Source organism: Squalius cephalus (assembly GCF_949319135.1).
Source record: "Squalius cephalus genome assembly, chromosome: 7".
Taxonomy (NCBI): domain Eukaryota; kingdom Metazoa; phylum Chordata; class Actinopteri; order Cypriniformes; family Leuciscidae; genus Squalius; species Squalius cephalus.
Genome location: NC_137128.1, coordinates 46,552,784 through 46,575,213, shown reverse-complemented (window position 1 = coordinate 46,575,213; position 22,430 = coordinate 46,552,784). Strand labels below are relative to the sequence as shown.

The following is a 22,430-nucleotide window of genomic DNA, read 5'->3' as shown; positions in this document are numbered from 1 at the left end:
ACGTGATGCGTAACACGAGAATGGACCTCATTGGTTCTTGAGAAGCTCAAACGTGATGCGTAACGCGAGAATGAACCTCATTGGTTCTTGAGAAGCTCAAACGTGATGCGTAACACAAGAATGAACCTCATTGGTTCTTGAGAAGCTCAAACGTGATGCGTAACACAAGAATGAACCTCATTGGTTCTTGCTGAAGCTCAAACGTGATGCGTAACACAAGAATGAACCTCATTGGTTCTTGAGAAGCTCAAACGTGATGCGTAACACAAGAATGGACCTCATTGGTTCTTGAGAAGCTCAAACGTGATGCGTAACACGAGAATGGACCTCATTGGTTCTTGCTGAAGCTCAAACGTGATGCGTAACACAAGAATGAACCTCATTGGTTCTTGAGAAGCTCAAACGTGCTGCGTAACACAAGAATGGACCTCATTGGTTCTTGAGAAGCTCAAACGTGATGCGTAACACAAGAATGAACCTCATTGGTTCTTGAGAAGCTCAAACGTGATGCGTAACACAAGAATGGACCTCATTGGTTCTTGAGAAGCTCAAACGTGCTGCGTAACACAAGAATGGACCTCATTGGTTCTTGAGAAGCTCAAACGTGATGCGTAACACGAGAATGGACCTCATTGGTTCTTGCTGAAGCTCAAACGTGATGCGTAACACAAGAATGAACCTCATTGGTTCTTGCTGAAGCTCAAACGTGATGCGTAACACAAGAATGAACCTCATTGGTTCTTGAGAAGCTCAAACGTGCTGCGTAACACGAGAATGAACCTCATTGGTTCTTGAGAAGCTCAAACGTGATGCGTAACACGAGAATGGACCTCATTGGTTCTTGAGAAGCTCAAACGTGATGCGTAACGCGAGAATGAACCTCATTGGTTCTTGAGAAGCTCAAACGTGATGCGTAACACAAGAATGGACCTCATTGGTTCTTGAGAAGCTCAAACGTGATGCGTAACACAAGAATGAACCTCATTGGTTCTTGCTGAAGCTCAAACGTGATGCGTAACACAAGAATGAACCTCATTGGTTCTTGAGAAGCTCAAACGTGATGCGTAACACAAGAATGGACCTCATTGGTTCTTGCTGAAGCTCAAACGTGCTGCGTAACACGAGAATGAACCTCATTGGTTCTTGCTGAAGCTCAAACGTGATGCGTAACACAAGAATGAACCTCACTGGTTCTTGCTGAAGCTCAAACGTGATGCGTAACACAAGAATGGACCTCATTGGTTCTTGAGAAGCTCAAACGTGATGCGTAACACGAGAATGAACCTCATTGGTTCTTGCTGAAGCTCAAACGTGATGCGTAACACCAGAATGAACCTCATTGGTTCTTGAGAAGCTCAAACGTGATGCGTAACACGAGAATGAACCTCATCGGTTCTTGAGAAGCTCAAACGTGATGCGTAACGCGAGAATGAACCTCATTGGTTCTTGCTGAAGCTCAAACGTGATGCGTAACACAAGACTGAACCTCATTGGTTCTTGAGAAGCTCAAACGTGATGCGTAACACAAGAATGAACCTCATTGGTTCTTGAGAAGCTCAAACGTGATGCGTAACACAAGAATGAACCTCATTGGTTCTTGAGAAGCTCAAACGTGATGCGTAACACCAGAATGAACCTCATTGGTTCTTGAGAAGCTCAAACGTGATGCGTAACACAAGAATGAACCTCATTGGTTCTTGAGAAGCTCAAACGTGATGCGTAACACGAGAATGAACCTCATTGGTTCTTGAGAAGCTCAAACGTGATGCGTAACACCAGAATGAACCTCATTGGTTCTTGAGAAGCTCAAACGTGCTGCGTAACACCAGAATGAACCTCATTGGTTCTTGAGAAGCTCAAACGTGATGCGTAACATGAGAATGGACCTCATTGGTTCTTGAGAAGCTCATACGTGCTGCATAACACCAGAATGAACCTCATTGGTTCTTGAGAAGCTCAAACGTGATGCGTAACACCAGAATGAACCTCATTGGTTCTTGAGAAGCTCAAACGTGATGCGTAACACCAGAATGAACCTCATTGGTTCTTGAGAAGTTCAAACGTGATGCGTAACACCAGAATGAACCTCATTGGTTCTTGAGAAGCTCAAACGTGATGCTGCGTAACACGAGAATGAACCTCATTGGTTCTTGAGAAGCTCAAACGTGATGCGTAACACGAGAATGAACCTCATTGGTTCTTGAGAAGCTCAAACGTGATGCGTAACACGAGAATGAACCTCATTGGTTCTCGCTGAAGCTCAAACGTGATGCGTAACACGAGAATGAACCTCACTGGTTCTAGAGAAGCTCAAACGTGCTGCGTAATACCAGAATGAACCTCATTGGTTCTTGCGGAAGCTCAAACGTGATGCGTAACACGAGAATGAACCTCATTGGTTCTTGCGGAAGCTCAAACGTGATGCGTAACACCAGAATGAACCTCATTGGTTCTTGAGAAGCTCAAACGTGATGCGTAACACAAGAATGAACCTCATTGGTTCTTGAGAAGCTCAAACGTGATGCTGCGTAACACGAGAATGAACCTCATTGGTTCTTGAGAAGCTCAAACGTGATGCGTAACACGAGAATGAACCTCATTGGTTCTTGAGAAGCTCAAACGTGATGCGTAACACGAGAATGAACCTCATTGGTTCTCGCTGAAGCTCAAACGTGATGCGTAACACGAGAATGAACCTCACTGGTTCTAGAGAAGCTCAAACGTGCTGCGTAACACCAGAATGAACCTCATTGGTTCTTGCGGAAGCTCAAACGTGATGCGTAACACGAGAATGAACCTCATTGGTTCTCGCTGAAGCTCAAACGTGATGCATAACACGAGAATGAACCTCATTGGTTCTAGAGAAGCTCAAACGTGCTGCGTAACACCAGAATGAACCTCATTGGTTCTTGCGGAAGCTCAAACGTGATGCGTAACACGAGAATGAACCTTCTTTCACGTTAATTTTTTTTAACTAAATTATTATTATTGTTATTAACATTATTATTATTAGTTTATTTTTGCATTATTGGCAAACAAGGGAAAAAATACTTTATTTGCATGAAAAAAATGTCACGATGCGGAAAAAAAATTAAAAATGAAAAGCTGCTAAATGTTAGTTTGAAACATTGAAAAAAATATATACATATTTTTTAATTTACTAGTAAAACTTTTGGACACATCCAAAAATGAAACGATTGTCATCAATTACTCACTCTCATGTTGTTCCAAACCTGTACGACTTTCGTTCAAAATTTGGACACATTCAAGTAATTAAAATAACATTTATGTATATGTATGCATGCATGACTCGGCTAGATCATATTTTACGGGAACTCATTTGTGATTTTTCTTTAGATTTGGAGGAAGAGATAAAGAGGAAGAGTCATCTTCAGGGTCTGAGCCGGAGTGTGTGTGAATCTCTCAGCATCTGCCCGTCAGCACCTGATAAGAATGGAGTGGGAGATGTTTTCATCAGTGTCTGAAACACAACATGTTCCCGATACCGTCGGGTCTCAGCGTCCTGCAGAGATACAGCAGATCTTCACACTCATCATGCCTTCCTCAAGGTCAAGAGTTACAAATAAGTCTCGCTGTCACATGAGGACATTTCACAAGGTCTATATATCAGGAAGGTTTTTAGTATAAAGTCTAATTATACAAACGCTTGTTTTTTCCATAAGCAGTATTGTTTGTTGGTTTCAAACGTATAGTTCATATGATCTTAAATTAGATTATATATATATATATATATATATATATATATATATATATATATATATATATATATATACTGCAATATGAAACTAAGCCTATAAATAAAACATTTATCTATTTATTTAAAAAAAATAGACATATTAAATAAATAATAATAATTATTATTATTAAGTTAGTTTAGTTTTTGCATTATGGTAGACATGGGAAAATCTTAATTTACAGCACACACACACACATTTGTGCACATTAACATTTATTTATTTAAATTGCGTTGAATGCAATTTATTTATTTATTTAAATGTATTGAATTGCATTATGGCAAATGTGTAAAAAAATAATCTTTATGCAAAATTTTAAAACATTTGGACTTTAAAGAAATTATTGTTGTTGTTATGAACATTATTATTTAATAATGTTACTATACTTAATTTGAAAAAAAATTTTTAATTTGCATGAAAATAAATGTCATAATTTGAAGAATAAAACAAAATAATATAAAACAAAAATAAAAACCTGATAAATGTTTGCTTGAAATTCAAAAGTAATTTTACAATTTTTTAATTAGTAAAACATTCGGACACATTGAAGTTATTAAAATAACATTTATTTATTTATTTATTTAAATTAGTTTACTTTTGCAAATGTGTAAAAAAAAATTGATTTACATGAAAATAATGTCACAATGCAAAACAAACAAATCTAAAAATATGCCAGCTTTTCGTTATGCAAAATATTATGTATTTATTTATTTTAAAAAAATGTGGACATTAAATAAATTATTATTATTGTTGTAGTTTTTAACATTATTATTATTAGTTTATTTTTGCATTATGGCAAACAAGGAAAAAATACTTAATTTGCATGAAAAAAATGTCACAATGCGAAAAAAATAAAACAAAAATGTAAAAAGCTGATAAAGCAATGAAAACATTTTTTATTTATTTTTTTATTTACTAGTAAAACATTGTGGACACATTAACGTGATTAAAATAACATGTATTTATCTTTTTTTTTTTTATTGATCAGTTATTTTTGCAAATATGTAAAAAAGAAAAAAAAAAGAAAAAGAAATACTTGATTGACATGAAAATAATGTCACAATGCAAAAAAAAATCAATCAAAAAAAAAATCTAAAAATAGGCCTAATTTTCTTTATTAAAAAAAATGTGATTGATTGATTGATTAATGGAACAGAAAATGACCTTCAACCTGAAGCACATGATTCTCCAGACTGTGATAGTATAACCAAACCCTGTTGTGTGTCCATATAGTATATATTTGATACACAAACTCATCAGTGCTGTATATGATAATCTCTGTCTTAACTCTTCTGCGTCACACTAGGAGATCCTCCTGGAGTAAAGGGAAGCGTCCCGCAGCCGGACTGAAGGTAATAATGTGCTTTTGTGCTTTGAGTGAAATCACCAGAGATCAGATTCAGTGTGTGTCGTCATCTGTTTGCAGGATTGAAATAGAAACAGTGACAAAAGTAGCAACAGAAGATGTTTTTCTGTCCATTTTAGGTTCTCGGCCTGTTATAAATAGCTTGATTGTGAGTTTGTTGATGGAGGCCGTAGGAATGATAAACACGAGTGTTGAGTCTGCTGAGGGCTGGCAGTGACTCTTACCTGACGACTCAGCCGTTATCTGCTCTCATTTTATTCTTCATACTCTGTTTTGTTATATTAAGAATTAAAAATCTTTCCAAATGTATGTATTCCCTTACATACATTTACTCCTCAGTCGTTATTACGAGCTGTCAACTAAAAATAAGGTAACACTGGTTTTAAATGGTTAATTCACTCTAAAATGAAAATTACCTCATTATTTACCCACCCTGGTGTTGTTTCCCTTCTTTCTTTAACACCTGCTGCACTGTATTATACACTGTAAAACATATATTATTTGTTGGTTAAACTTAAAAAAGTAAGTAACCTGGTTGCTGTAAAAAAATAAAAAAAAATTAATTGAAACTGAAGATTTGAGGTAATACAGAGAAAGATTAGTTTCATCAACAGAAACTAAACCTATTGTTTTTAATAATTTACAGTGCAGTTTTGTTAGCATGTGTCTGACATTTAGTATTTTGCTGGCATGTTCGTAGCATGTTTTAGTACGTTGCTAACATGAGTTAGCATGTTGTAAGCATTTTTAAAGACACTGCAAGATTATTGCTGATTATTTTTGTTATGAAAAATGCACAAAAATACTATTTGAAATATATATTTTCCAAAACACGTTTTACTCTAAAACTGTGAGAAAATAAAAGCCATAAATCGAAACAAGTTGTGCTCCAAATTTGAGGTTGATATCTCAATAAATGAGCTTTCAGTGAGAGTGTGTTTGGCTGCAGTACCGAAGGAAACAGAAGAAATTTATCTCTCATTAATTTTGTGTGTGTGTGTGTGTGTATGTGTGTGAGAGAGTGTTAGTGTGTGTGTGTGTGTGTGTGAGTGAGTGAGTGTGTATGTGTGAGAGAGTGAGTGTGTATGTGTGAGAGAGTGTGTATGTGTGTGAGTGAGTGAGTGTGTATGTGTGTGTGAGAGAGTGTGTATATGAGTGTGTATGTGAGAGTGTGAGTGTGTATGTGAGTGTGTATGTGAGAGTGTGAGTGTGTATGTGAGAGTGTGAGTGTGTATGTGAGAGTGTGAGTGTGTGTGTGTGAGTGTGTGAGTGTGAGTGTGTGTAACCGCTCTCTCTTACACACAGACCCGTGTGATGTGGGTTCAGACGGCCTCTTTTACCATAATCTCTTATTATCAGTTACGTGAGACAAAACACACTCCGTTCACACACACACACACACACACACCGTCAGCTTCTGCTCGTCTCGCCTGAGATCAGAAGCAGAAAGAGTTTGAATGATCACTCGCCCCCAACAGTGCAGATGTGGAGGATTCTTGTCCTTCACTGCTTTAGATTCATTTTCATTTTTGCTATTTATATACGATCAGTGTCACACACACACACACACACACACACACACACACACACACACTATTCCTGTGATGCGAAGCTGAATCGTTCTGGAATTGTGGAATGCTGAATGTATCGTTTGTTGTTTGTTATATAGATTTGTATCAAGCACAGATTGTTTCACAGCAGCTTCACGGTGATAAACAGGAACATAACGGAATTAATGATGCAAACTTCAGCAAATATGAAGACAATACAAAAGAAGTTTAGTTTCTATCCGACAGTGTCAGTGCAGTCAGATCCATAATCATGAATGAATATTAAGTGAACTGTGTGTAAAGTTACATGTGTGTACAGTAGTTCTCAGTTGAAGTTATTAATTGGTTTTGTGGTGATATTAAGGATTATGAAATCTTTGGTTTCAGTTTATAATGTTTTGGTGTTGTGACGAGCCTAATTATTCTCACCGCCAGTGGTTAAATTGGGCCGGGGCTCTCCGGGGCTCAGCCCCGGCACATAAGCCTGCTCGTTTGTGTCCTGATGTGCCTGTTTGCAGTCAGTTGCCTACTGGAAATTATGTCACATAAAATTTGATGAAAGTGATGCTTTTGAAAACACATTTCTGACAATAAATGAAAGATTTTGAAATGGCATGTCTATTTTGTCTCGGCGGAGCTGAGATGAGAACAATCGGGACTCGGCCGTATTCTTGTTCAGCTGCTTAATCTCGTTGTCAGTCAACCATGATCGCACATGCCATGCGCATCTAGGTAGGCTACTACTCAGAACTCCGACACGGATAAATGTACGCAGTAATATATAATGAATGTTCCTGGGAGATCCGTAGTTTCGCGGGATGTGGAAGCGTGCAAAAGTTCCAGAACCTTCTATTGCCTTGAAAAAAAATAAACCCTCACGAGCTGCTGGCCGCCACTGCAGATCAATTTTGTCAAGTTCAGCACAACGTCGGCTGTACAAAAAGTGCCCTGGCCTTGAATGTCAAGGTAAGGAGAATATGTTTGGCACATTGTATGGGTCACTATATCATAACAAGGTAATACAATGTGTAATCAAGTGATGTCAATTCCAGCGTTATGGACGTGACATTTGCAGTAAAAACTTGAAATATAAATTCTCAGAAAATGCATTTAATACCAATATATTGAAACTGTTTATATATCCATACTCCCTTAATAAAGGAGTCCAGACATTAGAAAAATATAAGTCTATACATGCGTTTTATATTTAATATGAGGGAAATAGGCTACACATGCCGTGGACGTGACACAAAAAATCTTGAACTTTTAGGTGACAAAATATTTTTTTGTAATTCTGTGAATTACACTGCGCAAACCAAAAGTAATACTGCCCACCGGATCAAGAAGGGTTGGCTCCACAGAACATAACATATTCATTTTATTTTATTTTTCATGTTCGCATTTATGAGGAAAAAACAATGTTACGGACATGAGCGCTCTGAAAGCGGCACAAAAGACTGCTTTAAAACTTTCACTGAGACCTCAAACAGAAAGCAAAAGCCTTTCTTTAAAACTAATTTTGTTTTGTATTAATTGTATCTTAATTTTAATCAATGTTTCATCAACCAATTGCCTGGATTTAATAAATAAGAAGCCAAATATAGCAGACAATAGATAATCAGGACACGGAGGCGCCGGCGCGTGAACCTGGAGCTTGTCTCATAAATGAACCGAAACTCAGTAATAAGGTTAGCCTACTTGCCTCACAGACCTGAGAAATATATAGAAAGCTTGAAATGTTTTCTTTTAAACAGAACAATTCAAAACGAAAGAAAACAGACCGCTGCTTGTGTAATCCGTATGAAATGCGCATTTCTCTCTGGCGCGTTCACTACTGCGAAGATCACGATTCGTCAACTTCATCTATGCAGGGCACTGACACAGAAAACACTTGTTTATTAATAAACAATTAAAATGTCTCCTTGCTATATTTTACATATTCATAATCATTACTTCTGCGGTCCTTTGTGACAGCTTTTAGGTGCTTTATTGGCAGCGCCACCCTTACGCGTCACCACCGCATCAGCACCGAAAACAGGAGATTTTTTTCAATCCCTGTTTTGGCAGGGGAAAAACTGATCAGAAAATGTAACGAAACCTTGTAGAAATATAGTGGAGTAAAGTATAATAATTGCTGCAAAATGTAACGAAGTAAAAGTCAAAAGTAGACCTATGCACTTGATTCTACTTAAGTAAAGTACAGATACGTGAAAAATGTACTTAAATAAAGTAACGAAGTATTTGTACTTCGTTACATTCCACCACTGCTGATTAACAGTAATGTAAATGCTAAATGTCCTAATACCTGTTGATACTACAACAATGCAAATATGCTCTTAACCTTGCAGTTTTTCACATATCATGTAAGACTCAATTTCTCCATTTCTTTGCACAAAACTCTCCAGAAAATGCCATTTAATGGTTTATTTTTCAAAAAAATTCACGGGGGGGGGGGGGGGGGGGGCATATCCCCGGACCCCCCTAGGGAGAGCCCCCCCCCCACATAATAAATCCCAATTTAACCCCTGCTCACCGCCATGTTTAAACATATTACACCACTCACACACTCACTCATTCACTCACTCTCTCACTCACTCACACACACTCACTCTCTCTATATCACTCTCTTACTCTCACACACACACTCACTCACACACTCACTCACACACTCACTCATTCACTCACACACTCACTCATTCACTCACACACTCACTCTCTCACTCACACACACTCACTCTCTCTATCACTCTCTTACTCTCACACACACACTCACTCACTCACTATCACTCTCTCACACTCACTCACACACACACACACACTCACTCACACTCACTCACTCATTCACTCTCTCACTCACACTCACTCATTCTCACTCGCACACTCACTCTCTCACTCACTCACTCACTATCACTCTCTTACTCTCACACACTCACTCACTCACTATCACTCACTCACTCACTCACTCACTCACTCACTCACTCACACACACACTCACTCACTATCACTCACTCACTCACTCTCACTCACTCACTCACTCACTCTCACACACTCACTCACTCACTATCACTCACTCACTCACTCACTCACTCACTCACTCACTCACTCACACACACACTCACTCACTATCACTCACTCACTCACTATCACTCACTCACTCACTCACTCACTCACTCACTCACTCACACACACACTCACTCACTATCACTCACTCACTCACTCACTCTCACTCACTCACTCACTCACACTCACTCACTCACTCACTCACTCACTCACTCACTATCACTCACTCACTCACTCACTCACTCTCACTCACTCACTCTCACTCTCACTCACTCACTCACTCACTCACTCACTATCACTCACTCTCTCACTCACTAACTATCACTCACTCACTCACTCACTCACTCACTATCACTCACTCACTCACTATCACTCTCTCACTCTCACACACTCACTCTCTCACTCTCACTCACACACACACTCACTCACTCACTCACTCACACACACAACTGACTCACACACACAACTGACTCACTCACACACACTCACTCTCTCTCTATCACTCTCTTACTCTCACACACACACACACACTCACACTCACACTCTCACACACACACTCACTCACTATCACTCTCACTCACACTCACTCACTCTCTCACTCACTCACTATCACTCTCTTACTCTCACACACTCACTCACTCATTCACTCACTCTTCTCTATCACTCACTCACTCACTCACTATCTCTCTCTCTCTCTCTCTCACTCTCTCTCACTCTCACACACTCTCACTCACTCACACACACACACACTCACTCACTCACTCACTCACTCACTCACTCACACACACACACTCACTCACTCGCACACACAACTGACTCACTCACACAACTGACCTCAGAGAGTGTGTGAGAGAGAGAGAGTGTGTGAGTGAAGTAAGTGTGTGTTTGTTGTGAGTGACAGAAGTGTTCACCTGTGTTCCTGCCTCTCGTCTGTCACTCATTAGCAGCGGCTCCTCTCGATCTGTGTGTGTGTGTGTGTGTTTGTTTAGTTTAACACGAGGCCGAGGCGAGTCACACCCCGAGAGACACGAGCGCTTCTGTCTCCTGTTAACAACCCAGGTGTTTGTTTTCTTACCTCTCCTTTCCTTCTTTTCTTTCTCTTCCTCCTTCTCTCCGGGAGGGATGATCCAGAGATCTGCGGCCTTTCTTCAAACCTGAGGCTTGTGTGTGTTTCCTCTGATTGAGAACACATTCGTCTGAACGGGACGAGTCCCTGTGACCCTCCACTGCCCTCAGAAGGGGGCGACCCGACCCGAGTGTGTGTGTGTGTGTGTGTGTGTGTGTCAGGTGACACACCCCGCACGCTCGGGTTTCTGCTACGCTAATGCAATCAGATGCAGGATGAGGTATGGTGTATTTTGCAGTTTGAAATTTGGGGTTAGTAAGAGTTTAAGGCTGCATTTATTCGATCAAAAATACAGTACAATTATTACTATTATTATTTATTATTATTTTTTATTTTTATTTTATGTATGTCTTTTTTTATTATTACTATTTATTTATTTAGTTTTTACTATTTTTGTTATAACATGCAGTGAAAACGTGTTATGTGGGGATGGGAGTTTTAGGCTGCATTTATTTGATCAAAAATACTGTAAAATTATTATTATTATTTATTTATTTTTATTCGATTATTATTGTATTATGTTTTTTACTATTTAAAAATGTTTTGGGTTTAGTAAGAGTTTAAGGCTGCATTTATTTGATCAAAAATACAGTAAAATTATTACTGTTGTTATTTATTATTTTTATTATTATTTATTTATTTAGTTTTTACTATTTTTGTTATAACATGCAGTGAAAACGTGTTATGTGGGGATGGGAGTTTTAGGCTGCACTCATTAGATCAAAAATACTGTGAAAATATTATTATTAATATTTTTTTATTTTTTTATTTAATTTCTATAATTATTGTTTTTTTTACTATTTAAAAATGTTTAGGGTTTAGTAAGAGTTTAAGGCTGCATTTATTTGATCAAAAATACAGTAAAATTATTACTATTATTATTTATTATTTTTATTTTATGTATGTATTTTTCTATTATTATTATTATTATTATTTATATATTTTTACTATTTTTGTTATAACATGCAGTGAAAACGTGTTATGTGGGGATGGGAGTTTTAGGCTGCATTTATTCAATCAGAAATACTGTAAAATTATTACTTTTATTATTTATTATTATTTATTTTATTATTATTTTGTATCACTATTTTTGTTTTAGCGTGCAGTGAAAGCTTGTTTTGTGGGGATGGGAGTCTTTGTATATATTACTAAAATTATAATAAAATAACTGGAAAAAAATACAGTAAAATTGTCATATAATATTATAATTTAAAAAAACTGCATTCTATGTGAATATATTTTAAAATGGAACATATTTATTATTATTATTAATTTTTTTTTAAGTGCACTGAATATTTGTTTTGTGGGAGTCTTTGTACATATTACTAAAATGATAATAAAAAGACTGACAAAAATATACAGTAAAATTGTGATATAATATAATTTAAAACCAATATTTTATATGTGAATATTTAAAATGTAATTTATTTATTGTTATTATTTATTTATTTATTTTTAACATGCAGTGAAAGCTTGTTTTGTGGCGATGGGAGCCTTTGTACATATTACTAAAACGATAATAAAATAACTGACCAAAACAAAATACAGTAAAATTGTGATATCATTTTAGAATTTAAAACAACTTCTTTCTATGTGAATATATTTTAAAATGGAATTTATTTATTTTATTCATAAGCAAAAATCATGAAGCAAATGATTGTCTAAAAATGATCATTCTGTCATCGTTTATTCTCCATGTCATTCAAACCTCTGACTTTTTTTAGAAGATGAAGATAAAACTGAAGAACAGTTTGCTTCAAAATACACTGCAAAAAAGCAAAAGATGTTCTTCCTCAGTGTTTCTGTCTCGTTCTCCAGCACAAATATCTAAACATTCTTAAATCAAGATTCATTTACTGGAGTTTGTGTCTAAACCAAGAACAAATATCTGCCAATGGAGTCATTTTTTTGTCATTTTGCTGCAGTAAATGTATCTTGATTTAAGAATGTTTAGATATTTGAGCTGGAAAACAAGACAGAAATACTAGATAAAAATACGTATTTTTGCAGAGTAACATTTTTTATGTTAACAGAAGAAAGAAGAAAGACATGAGGTAGAGTAAATAATGAGGTTTTTTTTAGATCTTTGCTTCTAATGTGATGCTGATGCTCAACCTTCATTCATTGTGTTTCTGAAATCCTCAATGAAGACAGACGAGCACCTGTGAACCGTCGCGTTACACACAGGAGAACAACAGCCTGTAGCTAAGCTGTCAACGTCATCCTGCTAATGAGAGAGCGTGTGTGTGTGTGTGTGTGTGTGTGTGTGAGAGAGAGAGAGAGAGAGAGTGTGTGTGTGTGTGTGTGTGTGTGAGAGAGAGAGAGAGAGAGAGTGTGTGTGTGTGTGTGTGTGTGTGTGTGTGTGTGTGTGTGTGAGAGAGAGAGTGTGTGTGTGTGTGTGTGTGTGAGAGAGAGAGAGAGAGAGAGTGTGTGTGTGTGTGTGTGTGTGTGTGTGTGAGAGAGAGAGAGAGAGTGTGTGTGTGTGTGTGAGAGAGAGAGTGTGTGTGTGGGTGAGCAAGAGAAAGAGTAGAAAGACTGAAATAGTATTTTCTTTTTTTTTTTTTTTTTTTTTTTTTACAACTACAAAAAAATATTTTTTACTTTAATAAATAATATCAATAATTGAACAAATCTGAGTTTTTTAGCTTTCATTTATTTAAGAAAAAAATCTATGAATGCAATTAAATAACAGTTTTAATTAAAAAAGGTTTTTATTTACAGCTACGAAAAATATTTTGATTTATGAATAATATCAATAATTGAACAATTAAACCCGAGTTTTAAGCTTTCATTTTTATTATTATTTTTTTCTATGAATGCAACATGGGTGATTTTTGTGGTCTGTCATGAATAAATCATGTGTTTCTCTCTTCGCAGGAGTGTGTGTGTGTGTGTGTGTGTGTGTGTGTGTGTGTCATCAGGACTTCAGTGAATGAGCTTCAACACCTTCACCTGCTGCTCAACAGAAACAAAAGAGCCGAGGTGAGCCACAAATAGCGTTTCCTCAGCCGATCAAAGGCACGTTTGTGCAGCGCTGATTCCCTGCGGCTGTGCACAACAGATAAGCATCGAAACGCCAGAGTCAAGTCTGCTGATGTGTTTGTTTGCCTGTTTTATTCTCTCATTTAGTTTTCCTCCAGGGTCTGACACTTAGATCCTATCTGAGCCGGAGTAAATGGATTTGACATGATTGTTCGACAGATATGAAGTGAGGAAAGTGCCAAAGGTTTCTGCTCATTCATCTGAACGGTGGCTTTTAACGTTAATTACTAGTGTTATCAGACAACAAATGTCTTGAGTTATTAGATGCATTGTGTTGTCTCAAGTTCACCTGTATACAGAGAGGAAATAAAAGAAACTAACTTTTTTTCAATAAACTTTTGTTCAATAAAAAAGTTAATATTTGCACTTAAAATGCTCAAATAATTGTCAAAAAGGCATTCTGGTGTTGAAATTGAAATAAAAAAACATGTAAAAAAAACCATTTACCGGTACATTCATGCATTTAGCAGAAAATAGAGGAACATAAGCAATTAGTCACAGTTAAAATAACAATTATGAAAAATTAAAAGTTTGTGTCTATTAATTTGTTAAAGTCAGTGCACATGTTAATGATCATTGACAGATATCAGTAGTTACCAGTTCAAAGCAGTCATTAACTAGTAACTACTTTTAGAAGAAAAGGTTCTAAGTGGAACCTTAAATGGTTCTGCCAGGTGCTTCTTATAAAGAACCTTTTAGATCATGGAATCATTTTATGCATTTAGTTTTAATTAAGGAAAAACTTAAATGATCTGATAAACATGAATGTATTATGCAGTCTTTTAAGACATTTCTCCTTATATAGAACATTTTTTGCATAAAGGGTTCCTAAAAATCGATTCAAGAACACTAGGGTTCTATATAGAACCTTTTTTGCATAAAGGGTTCCTAAAAATAGATTCAAGAACACTAGGGTTCTATATAGAACCTTTTTATCATAAAGGGTTCTTTAAAATGGAGTCAGGAACCCTTGAGTTCTATATAGGACCATTTTGGCATAAAAAACAATTCTTTAAAATTGAGTCAAGAACACTAGGGTTCCATATAAAACCTTTTTGGCATAAAAAGTCATTTTAAATGGAGTCAAGAACCCTAGAGTTCTACATAGAACCATTTTGGCTTTAAGGTTGTTGTTTTTTTTTCAAACTGAATCAAGAACCCTAGAGTTCTATATAGAACCATTTTGGCTTTAAGGTTTTTTTCAAACTGAATCAAGAACCCTAGAGTTCTATATAGAACCATTTTGGCTTTAAGGTTTTTTTCAAACTGAATCAAGAACCCTAGAGTTCTATATAGAACTTGTTTGGCATTAAAAGCTCTTTAAAATTGAGTCAAGAACACTGGGGTTCTATATAGAACCTTTTTAGCATAAAGTGTTCATCAAAATTGAGTCCAAGAACACTAGGGTTTCACATAGAACCTTTTTGGCATGAAAGGTTCTTTAAAATTGAGTCAAAAACCCTAGAGTTCTATATATAACCTTTTTGAATAAAAAGGTTCTTCATGGAACCATAACTGTCAAAAAAAGGTTCTTTATTGGCATTTATGGTTCCATAAAAAACCTTAAACATCCTTTAAAATTTTCTAAGGTTCTTTAGTAAAAAAAAAAGGGTTCTTTCGATTATTTAAATGTTCTTCACACTAAGAAAGGTTCCATGGATGTTAAAGGTTCTTCACAGAACCATAACTGTCAAAAATAACCTTTATTTTTTAAGAGTGTACTGATGATTTAAAGAGCACTCTAGAAATAAAGGTTCTTTATTGGCTTTTATGGTTCCATGAACAACCTTTAACATCCATGGAACCTTTTCTATGTTCTTTTGTGAAAAAAGGGTTATTTCGATTATTTAAATGTTCTTCACACTAAGAAAGGTTCCCTGGATATTAAAGGTTCTTCATGGAACCATAACTGTCAAAAAAAGGTTCTTTATTGGCTTTTATGGTTCCATAAAAAAACCTTAAACATCCTTGCAAATTTTCTGAGGTTCTTTAGTAAAAAAAAAAAAAAAAAAAGAGGTTATTTCGATTATTTAAATGTTCTTCACACTAAGAAAGGTTCCTTGGATGTTAAAGGTTCTTCATGGAACCATAACTGTCAAAAAAAGGTTCTTTATTGGCTTTTATGGTTCCATAAAAAAACCTTAAACATCCTTGAAAATTTTCTGAGGTTCTTTAGTGAAAAAAAAAAAAAAAAAGAGGTTATTTCGATTATTTAAATGTTCTTCACACTAAGAAAGGTTCCCTGGATGTTAAAGGTTCTTCATGGAACCATAACTGTCAAAAAAAGGTTCTTTATTGGCTTTTATGGTTCCATAAAAAAACCTTAAACATCCTTGAAAATTTTCTGAGGTTCTTTAGTAAAAAAAAAAATTAAAAAAAAGGTTATTTTGATTATTTAAATGTTCTTCACACTAAGAAAGGTTCCGTGGATGTTAAAGGTTCTTCATGGAACCATACCTGTCAAAAAATAACCTTTATTTTTTAAGAGTGTACTGATGATTTAAAGAGCACTCTTGAAATAAAGGTTCTTTATTCGCATTTATGGTTCCATGAAGGTTCCATTTATGGTTCCTTTACCATGGACACTTTACTATTCCATGAGGCCACGGGAAAGGATTTATGAATGGCAGTGAGTAGGTCACATGATAATGACAACATGGCGAATGTAGTACATCTGGATTACATTCATACTACACACTATTATACTCTATAGACGGCACTTTTTTAGCAGTCAGTTATTAAGTAATTACTTAACAGAGAGTATACGTGATTTCGGACGCAGCCCATGTTTCTCTTTTTAACTGGAGGCTTGACCTGCCGGGGCATTAGTGTGGGGTGGGGGGGCTTCCTCACTTTGTAAATCCCGGGATTGACCTCTGCCTTAAATTACAAAGCCCATGGAGCGCTCGGCTCTTCCTGAAGGTGCTCAGGGTTTCTGTTTTAAGAGCGGAGAACGTGTTTTCCTTTCTTATCACCCGGAGGAAGCGTATGGGAAGCTCTAAGCCATTCTCCCGACAACCCGCCTGTCAAATTATTATAATGCATTACACTGCACTGGCACACATTAAACTGTGATTGAAACGCATACCGATATGAATGATTGATAATTCAATAATTCCAGGAGATTAAATACAGATCAAAGAGTGTTACAGATTGAGGATTGTTTTTGTTATGGAAAAAAAAGGTCAATGAGGATTTATATAGAACACTAGTGTTCTTGAATCAATTGTAAAGATCCTTTAATATCCAGGGAACCTTTCTTAGTGTGAAGAACATTTCAATATTTGAAAGAACCCTTTTTTCACTAAAGAACATAGAAAAGGTTCCATGGATGTTAAAGGTTCTTCATGGAACCATAAAAGCCAATAAAGAACCTTTATTTCAAGAGTGCTCTTTAAATCATCAGTACACTCTTAAAAAATAAAGGTTATTTTTGACAGTTATGGTTCTGTGAAGAACCTTTAACATCCATCGAACCTTTCTTAGTGTGAAGAACATTTAAATAATCGAAATAACCTCTCTTTTTTTTACTAAAGAACCTCAGAAAGTTTTCAAGGATGTTTAAGGTTTTTTATGGAACCATAAATGCCAATAAAGAACCTTTTTTGACAGTTATGGTTCCATGAAGAACCTTTAACATCCAGGGAACCTTTTTTAGTGTGAAGAACATTTAAATAATCGAAATAACCCTTTTTTTTCACTAAAGGTTCCATGGATTTTAAAGGTTCTACATGAAACCATAAAAGCCAATAAAGAACTTTTATTTCAAGAGTGCTCTTTAAATCATCAGTACACTCTTAAAAAATAAAGGTTCTTTATTGACAGTTATGGTTCCATGAAGAACCTTTAACATCCATGGAACCTTTCTTAGTGTGAAGAACATTTTTTATAACCTAAAGAACCCTTTTTTCACTTAACAACCTCGGGAAAGGTTCCATGGATTTTAAAGGTTCTTCATGGAACCATAAAAGCCAATAAAGAACCTTTATTTCAAGAGTGCTCTTTAAATCATCAGTACACTCTTAAAAAATAAAGGTTCTTTTTTGACAGTTATGGTTCCATGAAGAACTTTTAACATCCAGGGAACCTTTCCAAGGTTCTTTATAGTGAAAAAATGGTTCTTTAGATTATAAAAATCTTTTCAGAACTGTTCTCTAAAAAAAAATCCCTCTTTAGAGATCTACGGCATTATGGAACATTAATTCCATACAGTAAGATCTAAGATTTAAGATCTCCACTGCTTCCAGGATGTAAAGCTCTTTTTTGGTTCTATTTGGAATTTTTATTTTCAGGAGTGTTTCATTTAAGTGACAATTCTCTGTAAGTGAGTGCACTTTTTTATGTTTAATTAAACGCTCACATTTGCCATATAGAGTGAAGATGGCTTCATAACCCCTACATGCTCAGCAGGTCCGGAACCGTCATCGGAGCCCATTTTGTTTTGAAGCTCGAAACACCTTGAACAAATTTCTCTCTACATTGACACAGTGCGAGATGATGATGTTGTACGGTTCTGATGTTCATCAGGTCTGCGGTGTCCCACTGACCCGGAGCTTCAGTCCATCTGCATTCTTGCACTTTGAACCATAAACATCCTCCTTTCAAAGAGCTTGGCAGGAAGTTTGGTAAGTTTTCCCTTAAATGTGCTTTAGTCTATTTAAAATAGAAGTCTGCCGGATTGCTTTCAGCATCTTATACAATAAAAATGTCTATATTGCTGTGTTTGAGATGGTCTAATAGCTTAATACTGGTTTGCATTGCATGCATGTCTGTAAAATAAGTAAATGTAAAGAACATCATATATACACAACATACAATCATACTTTTCTGCTTACTGTATAACCAAATACTGAGTCTGAAAAAGTATTAATTTATTATTACATTAATTACACAGTGTCTATTGAGCAAGTACATTTTATTAATTTGTATTTTATTAAGAATCAATTAATTAATGCTGTCATATAAAAGAAATGCAAGGAAACTACACGCAAACTCGACAGATCTCTAGCGCAGTTTCCATTCAAAAACAAAAGAAATGTTTCGTTCTCTGTCAAATTTCAGAGGCGTGAAGGAGCCGATAGATGCTGATGACATACAGAACACACAGCTGTTACACCTGTGTGTGTGTGTGTGTGTGTGTGTGTGTGTGTGTGTGTGTGAGAGAGAGAGACAGGCTGGGCTTGGAGATCAAAATCTGCAGCTATATATAAATTAGAAATAAACTCCTATATAATAATGCATGAAATATTTATACAACAAAGCTGAAGGCTTTTGTTCTTTTTAGATAATATTTGGTTACACTTTATTTTAAGGTGTCATTGTTACAGTGTAATTATATATTTAAGTATTGAGTAATATTAATTAATAACATGTACTTACTATAGGGTTAGGGTTTGGTTGAGGGTTAACTGCGTGTAATTATGCATAATTTTTTGTTATTACTATGGTAAGTACATGTAACAAGGACACTGTAAGATATAGTGTTACCTAATATTTTATAATGATGTATTTATAAAATATAGGCTACTGTATTTTTCCCCCCAAATATTTGTATTTATTCATCTTTTATTAAGGAATTAAATTAGATGGGCTTAGAGATAAATGTTTAGGCTAAGAGTCGACATAAAGGCAGGTTAAATTACTATAAGCTGTATTAATGCATACAATAGTGTCAAATAGTCTAATAAATTGCCTAGACCTGTAACCAAAAATTTGCACAAAAAATAATAATCATTTTTATATTTAGTACTGGTAGCCTATGGAGTTAAATCTAATCTAATAAGTAAAATAATATACATCTATTTAAAGAGGATCTAATTTAGTTATACCGTATGAATAATAATGTTATTTTTGCGTAAAACGCATCGGTGTGTTTGTTAAGCGATGAGAGAAACGTGACGAAAGCGGAATATGACGAGAGATCAGCGCGAGCCTGACGACACCAGAGTTTCGCATTTCACGAGAGGGAGAAAAAAACAGTTTCAGGATCTTCCAGAAGAGCCTTCGAGCTTAAACCACACTGAGATCCCGAGTCCATCACAGCAAAACCCGACGAGCTCTTATTTCATCCAACACGGACAATATTTAAGAGTTTCTGTCATCATTTATGGATCTGCGGTGACCTGATGCATGCACAAATCATCCAAAAGAGCTAAAATCAGGTACGTCCCGTTTCAACCAAACTCATGCGCTCTTAAAAATGAGTTTTCGCAGCAATGCGTTTTTGGTAACCCAAAGAATCATAAGCGATCAATTCCGTTTCCTAGAACATTTTAATAATCTAAAAAACCGTTATCCACTACAAAGCGGTTCGAAAAAATCCTGGGTTTCAACGGTCAAATATGTTCAAACCAAAGTTTAAAAATTTAATTAAAAAAAATCAAACCAGCCGTTAAGTTTGTCCATATTTGACCGTTGAAACGACCAAACGTTTTTAGAGTGAAGGTTCTTCACGGAACCATCCGATACCAATACAACATCTTTATTTTTATCGTGAGGTGTTTGTTTTGATGTTTTGTTTGCTTATGTTTTTGAAGCGATGGCATCTTACCATAGCTTGGGTGATGACGCAATGGCTTTGATGGTCCACGACACCAACGCGGTGAAGAAGGAAGAGTTCGCGAAGGACGAGCCGGTCCAGTCAGACCCGAGTTCCGACCCGAAAGCGGACCCGTCCCAGAAGCCTCCGTACTCGTACGTGGCTCTGATCGCGATGGCCATCCGGGAGAGCTCGGAGAAAAGACTAACCCTCTCCGGGATCTACCAGTACATCATCACCAAGTTCCCCTTCTATGAGAAGAACAAGAAGGGATGGCAGAACAGTATCCGACACAACTTGAGTCTCAACGAGTGTTTTATTAAAGTTCCCCGGGAGGGTGGCGGCGAGCGCAAGGGGAACTACTGGACCCTCGACCCGGCTTGCGAGGACATGTTCGAGAAGGGGAACTACCGGCGCCGGAGGCGCATGAAGCGCCCGTTTAGACCGCCGGTGGCTCACTTCCAACCGGGGAAGTCTCTCTTCGGAGGCGACGGATACGGAAACTACCTACCCGCCCCGAAATACCTCCAGTCCGGCTTCATGAACAACACCTGGCCGCTCGCTCAGCCTCCGCCACCGATGAGCTACGGGTCCTGCCAGATGGGCAACGGGAACATGGGGGCCATGAAAGGACTAACAGCCCCATCCTACAACCCCTATAGCCGAATGCAAGCCATGGGCCTTCCGAACATGATGAACTCGTACCACCAGCAACACCATCAGGCCCAGCAGCAGCAACAGCCCTCGCCGGTCCCGTCCAACAGCGCGGCGGCCCTGCAGTTCACCTGCTCCCGGCAGCCGGCCGAGCTCTACTCGTACTGGGACCACGACGCCAAAAACTCCACGTTACATTCGCGGATTGACATTTGAACCGAATCACACCTCATTCGAGGGACTTCGAATTCGGTTGATCATCTGAGGTAAACAGGGTAACTTTTTGTTGCTGAAGAACTAACCAACACTAGGCTACCTGGACAGCATGGATCATTTTTTTATATATTATAAATCAGTAGTTTTGATTCTCGACTTCAGGGTAAAGCGTTAAAAAAAAAAATCGAAAATTACTTTGTTTGTGGACAATGAGAATAGCCTATTTACACGATTGTTTTAGGACCATTGTGATTTTTACGTTTTGGATTGTCAAGCCAGCACTTATTTTCTATGCTTTCAATAAACGGTTTTGATTAAAATGTAGATGTGTTTGGAAGATGTTAGAGGGGTCTGTCATTTCACACACAAAAAAGAAAGAAAACGGACACGATTACGCTCTAAAAACAAAACACCGCAGGGTTGTTTCAACGGTCGAATAGGTTAAACTAAACCGTTGGTTTAAATTTTTGAATTAAGTTTTTAAACCCAACGGTTGGTTTTGTCCATATTTGACCGTTGAAACAACCCAGCATTTTAGCATAATTTACAGTGATATTCCTGCTCTTGAGAAGAATGGCGTAATTATAGTAATAAATCACCGTTAATGTGATTGTAAGACCCGTTCTTAAATTCTTTTTCATTTCGTTCCGTGAAAAAAAAAAAGCGTTCATGGTGTTCTTTCGCAAAGAAAACGTATTTTTATAGTTCAGGTATAAAACCATATTTGTTTTTGGTTTAATGAAAACGATTCGAATTGGGCGATTTATTTTTTTCGTTTCGAAAAATCAGTTCTCATCATCTATTATAGCCCATGTTATTTTTATATTTTATATTCAGTCAAATAGCTATTTATTTATATATAGGCTGTTTTATATTCAATTATGGTCCTGCATTTCATTTCAGTCTTATCAGCTGACATTTCATAAATATTATAGCCTACCATAAATACGTCGAAATTATAACATTTACATTACATTTCTGAAATGCATAACTTGGACACGGTCACCTCTGATAACAGATCACTCTAAATTGTCATTATAATGCATTTTCTGTAAAGCTGCTTTGAAACGATATTGTGAAAACCGCTACAAATGTGAATGTGAATTGAAAAGTAAAAATTAAA

The 22,430-nt window shown here is 36.6% G+C and overlaps 1 protein-coding gene across 2 annotated transcripts; it reads left to right on the top strand.

Annotated features, from left to right (window-relative positions):
- Window positions 1-13,754: 13,754 nt before the first annotated feature.
- foxl2b (forkhead box L2b) lies at window positions 13,755-21,499 on the top strand. Of its 2 annotated transcripts, XM_079877132.1 has the most exons (5): window positions 13,755-13,839; window positions 13,987-14,065; window positions 18,427-18,524; window positions 19,781-20,060; window positions 20,436-21,499. In XM_079877132.1, the coding sequence occupies exon 5, from the start codon at window positions 20,438-20,440 to the stop codon at window positions 21,305-21,307; it is 870 nt and encodes a 289-aa protein (XP_079733258.1). In that variant the 5' UTR covers window positions 13,755-13,839; window positions 13,987-14,065; window positions 18,427-18,524; window positions 19,781-20,060; window positions 20,436-20,437; the 3' UTR covers window positions 21,308-21,499. The 2 variants fall into 2 exon arrangements, with proteins under 2 accessions (XP_079733258.1, XP_079733257.1); XM_079877131.1 differs by lacking the exon at window positions 13,987-14,065 and having other exon boundaries at window positions 13,765-13,839.
- The last annotated feature ends 931 nt before the right edge of the window (window positions 21,500-22,430 follow it).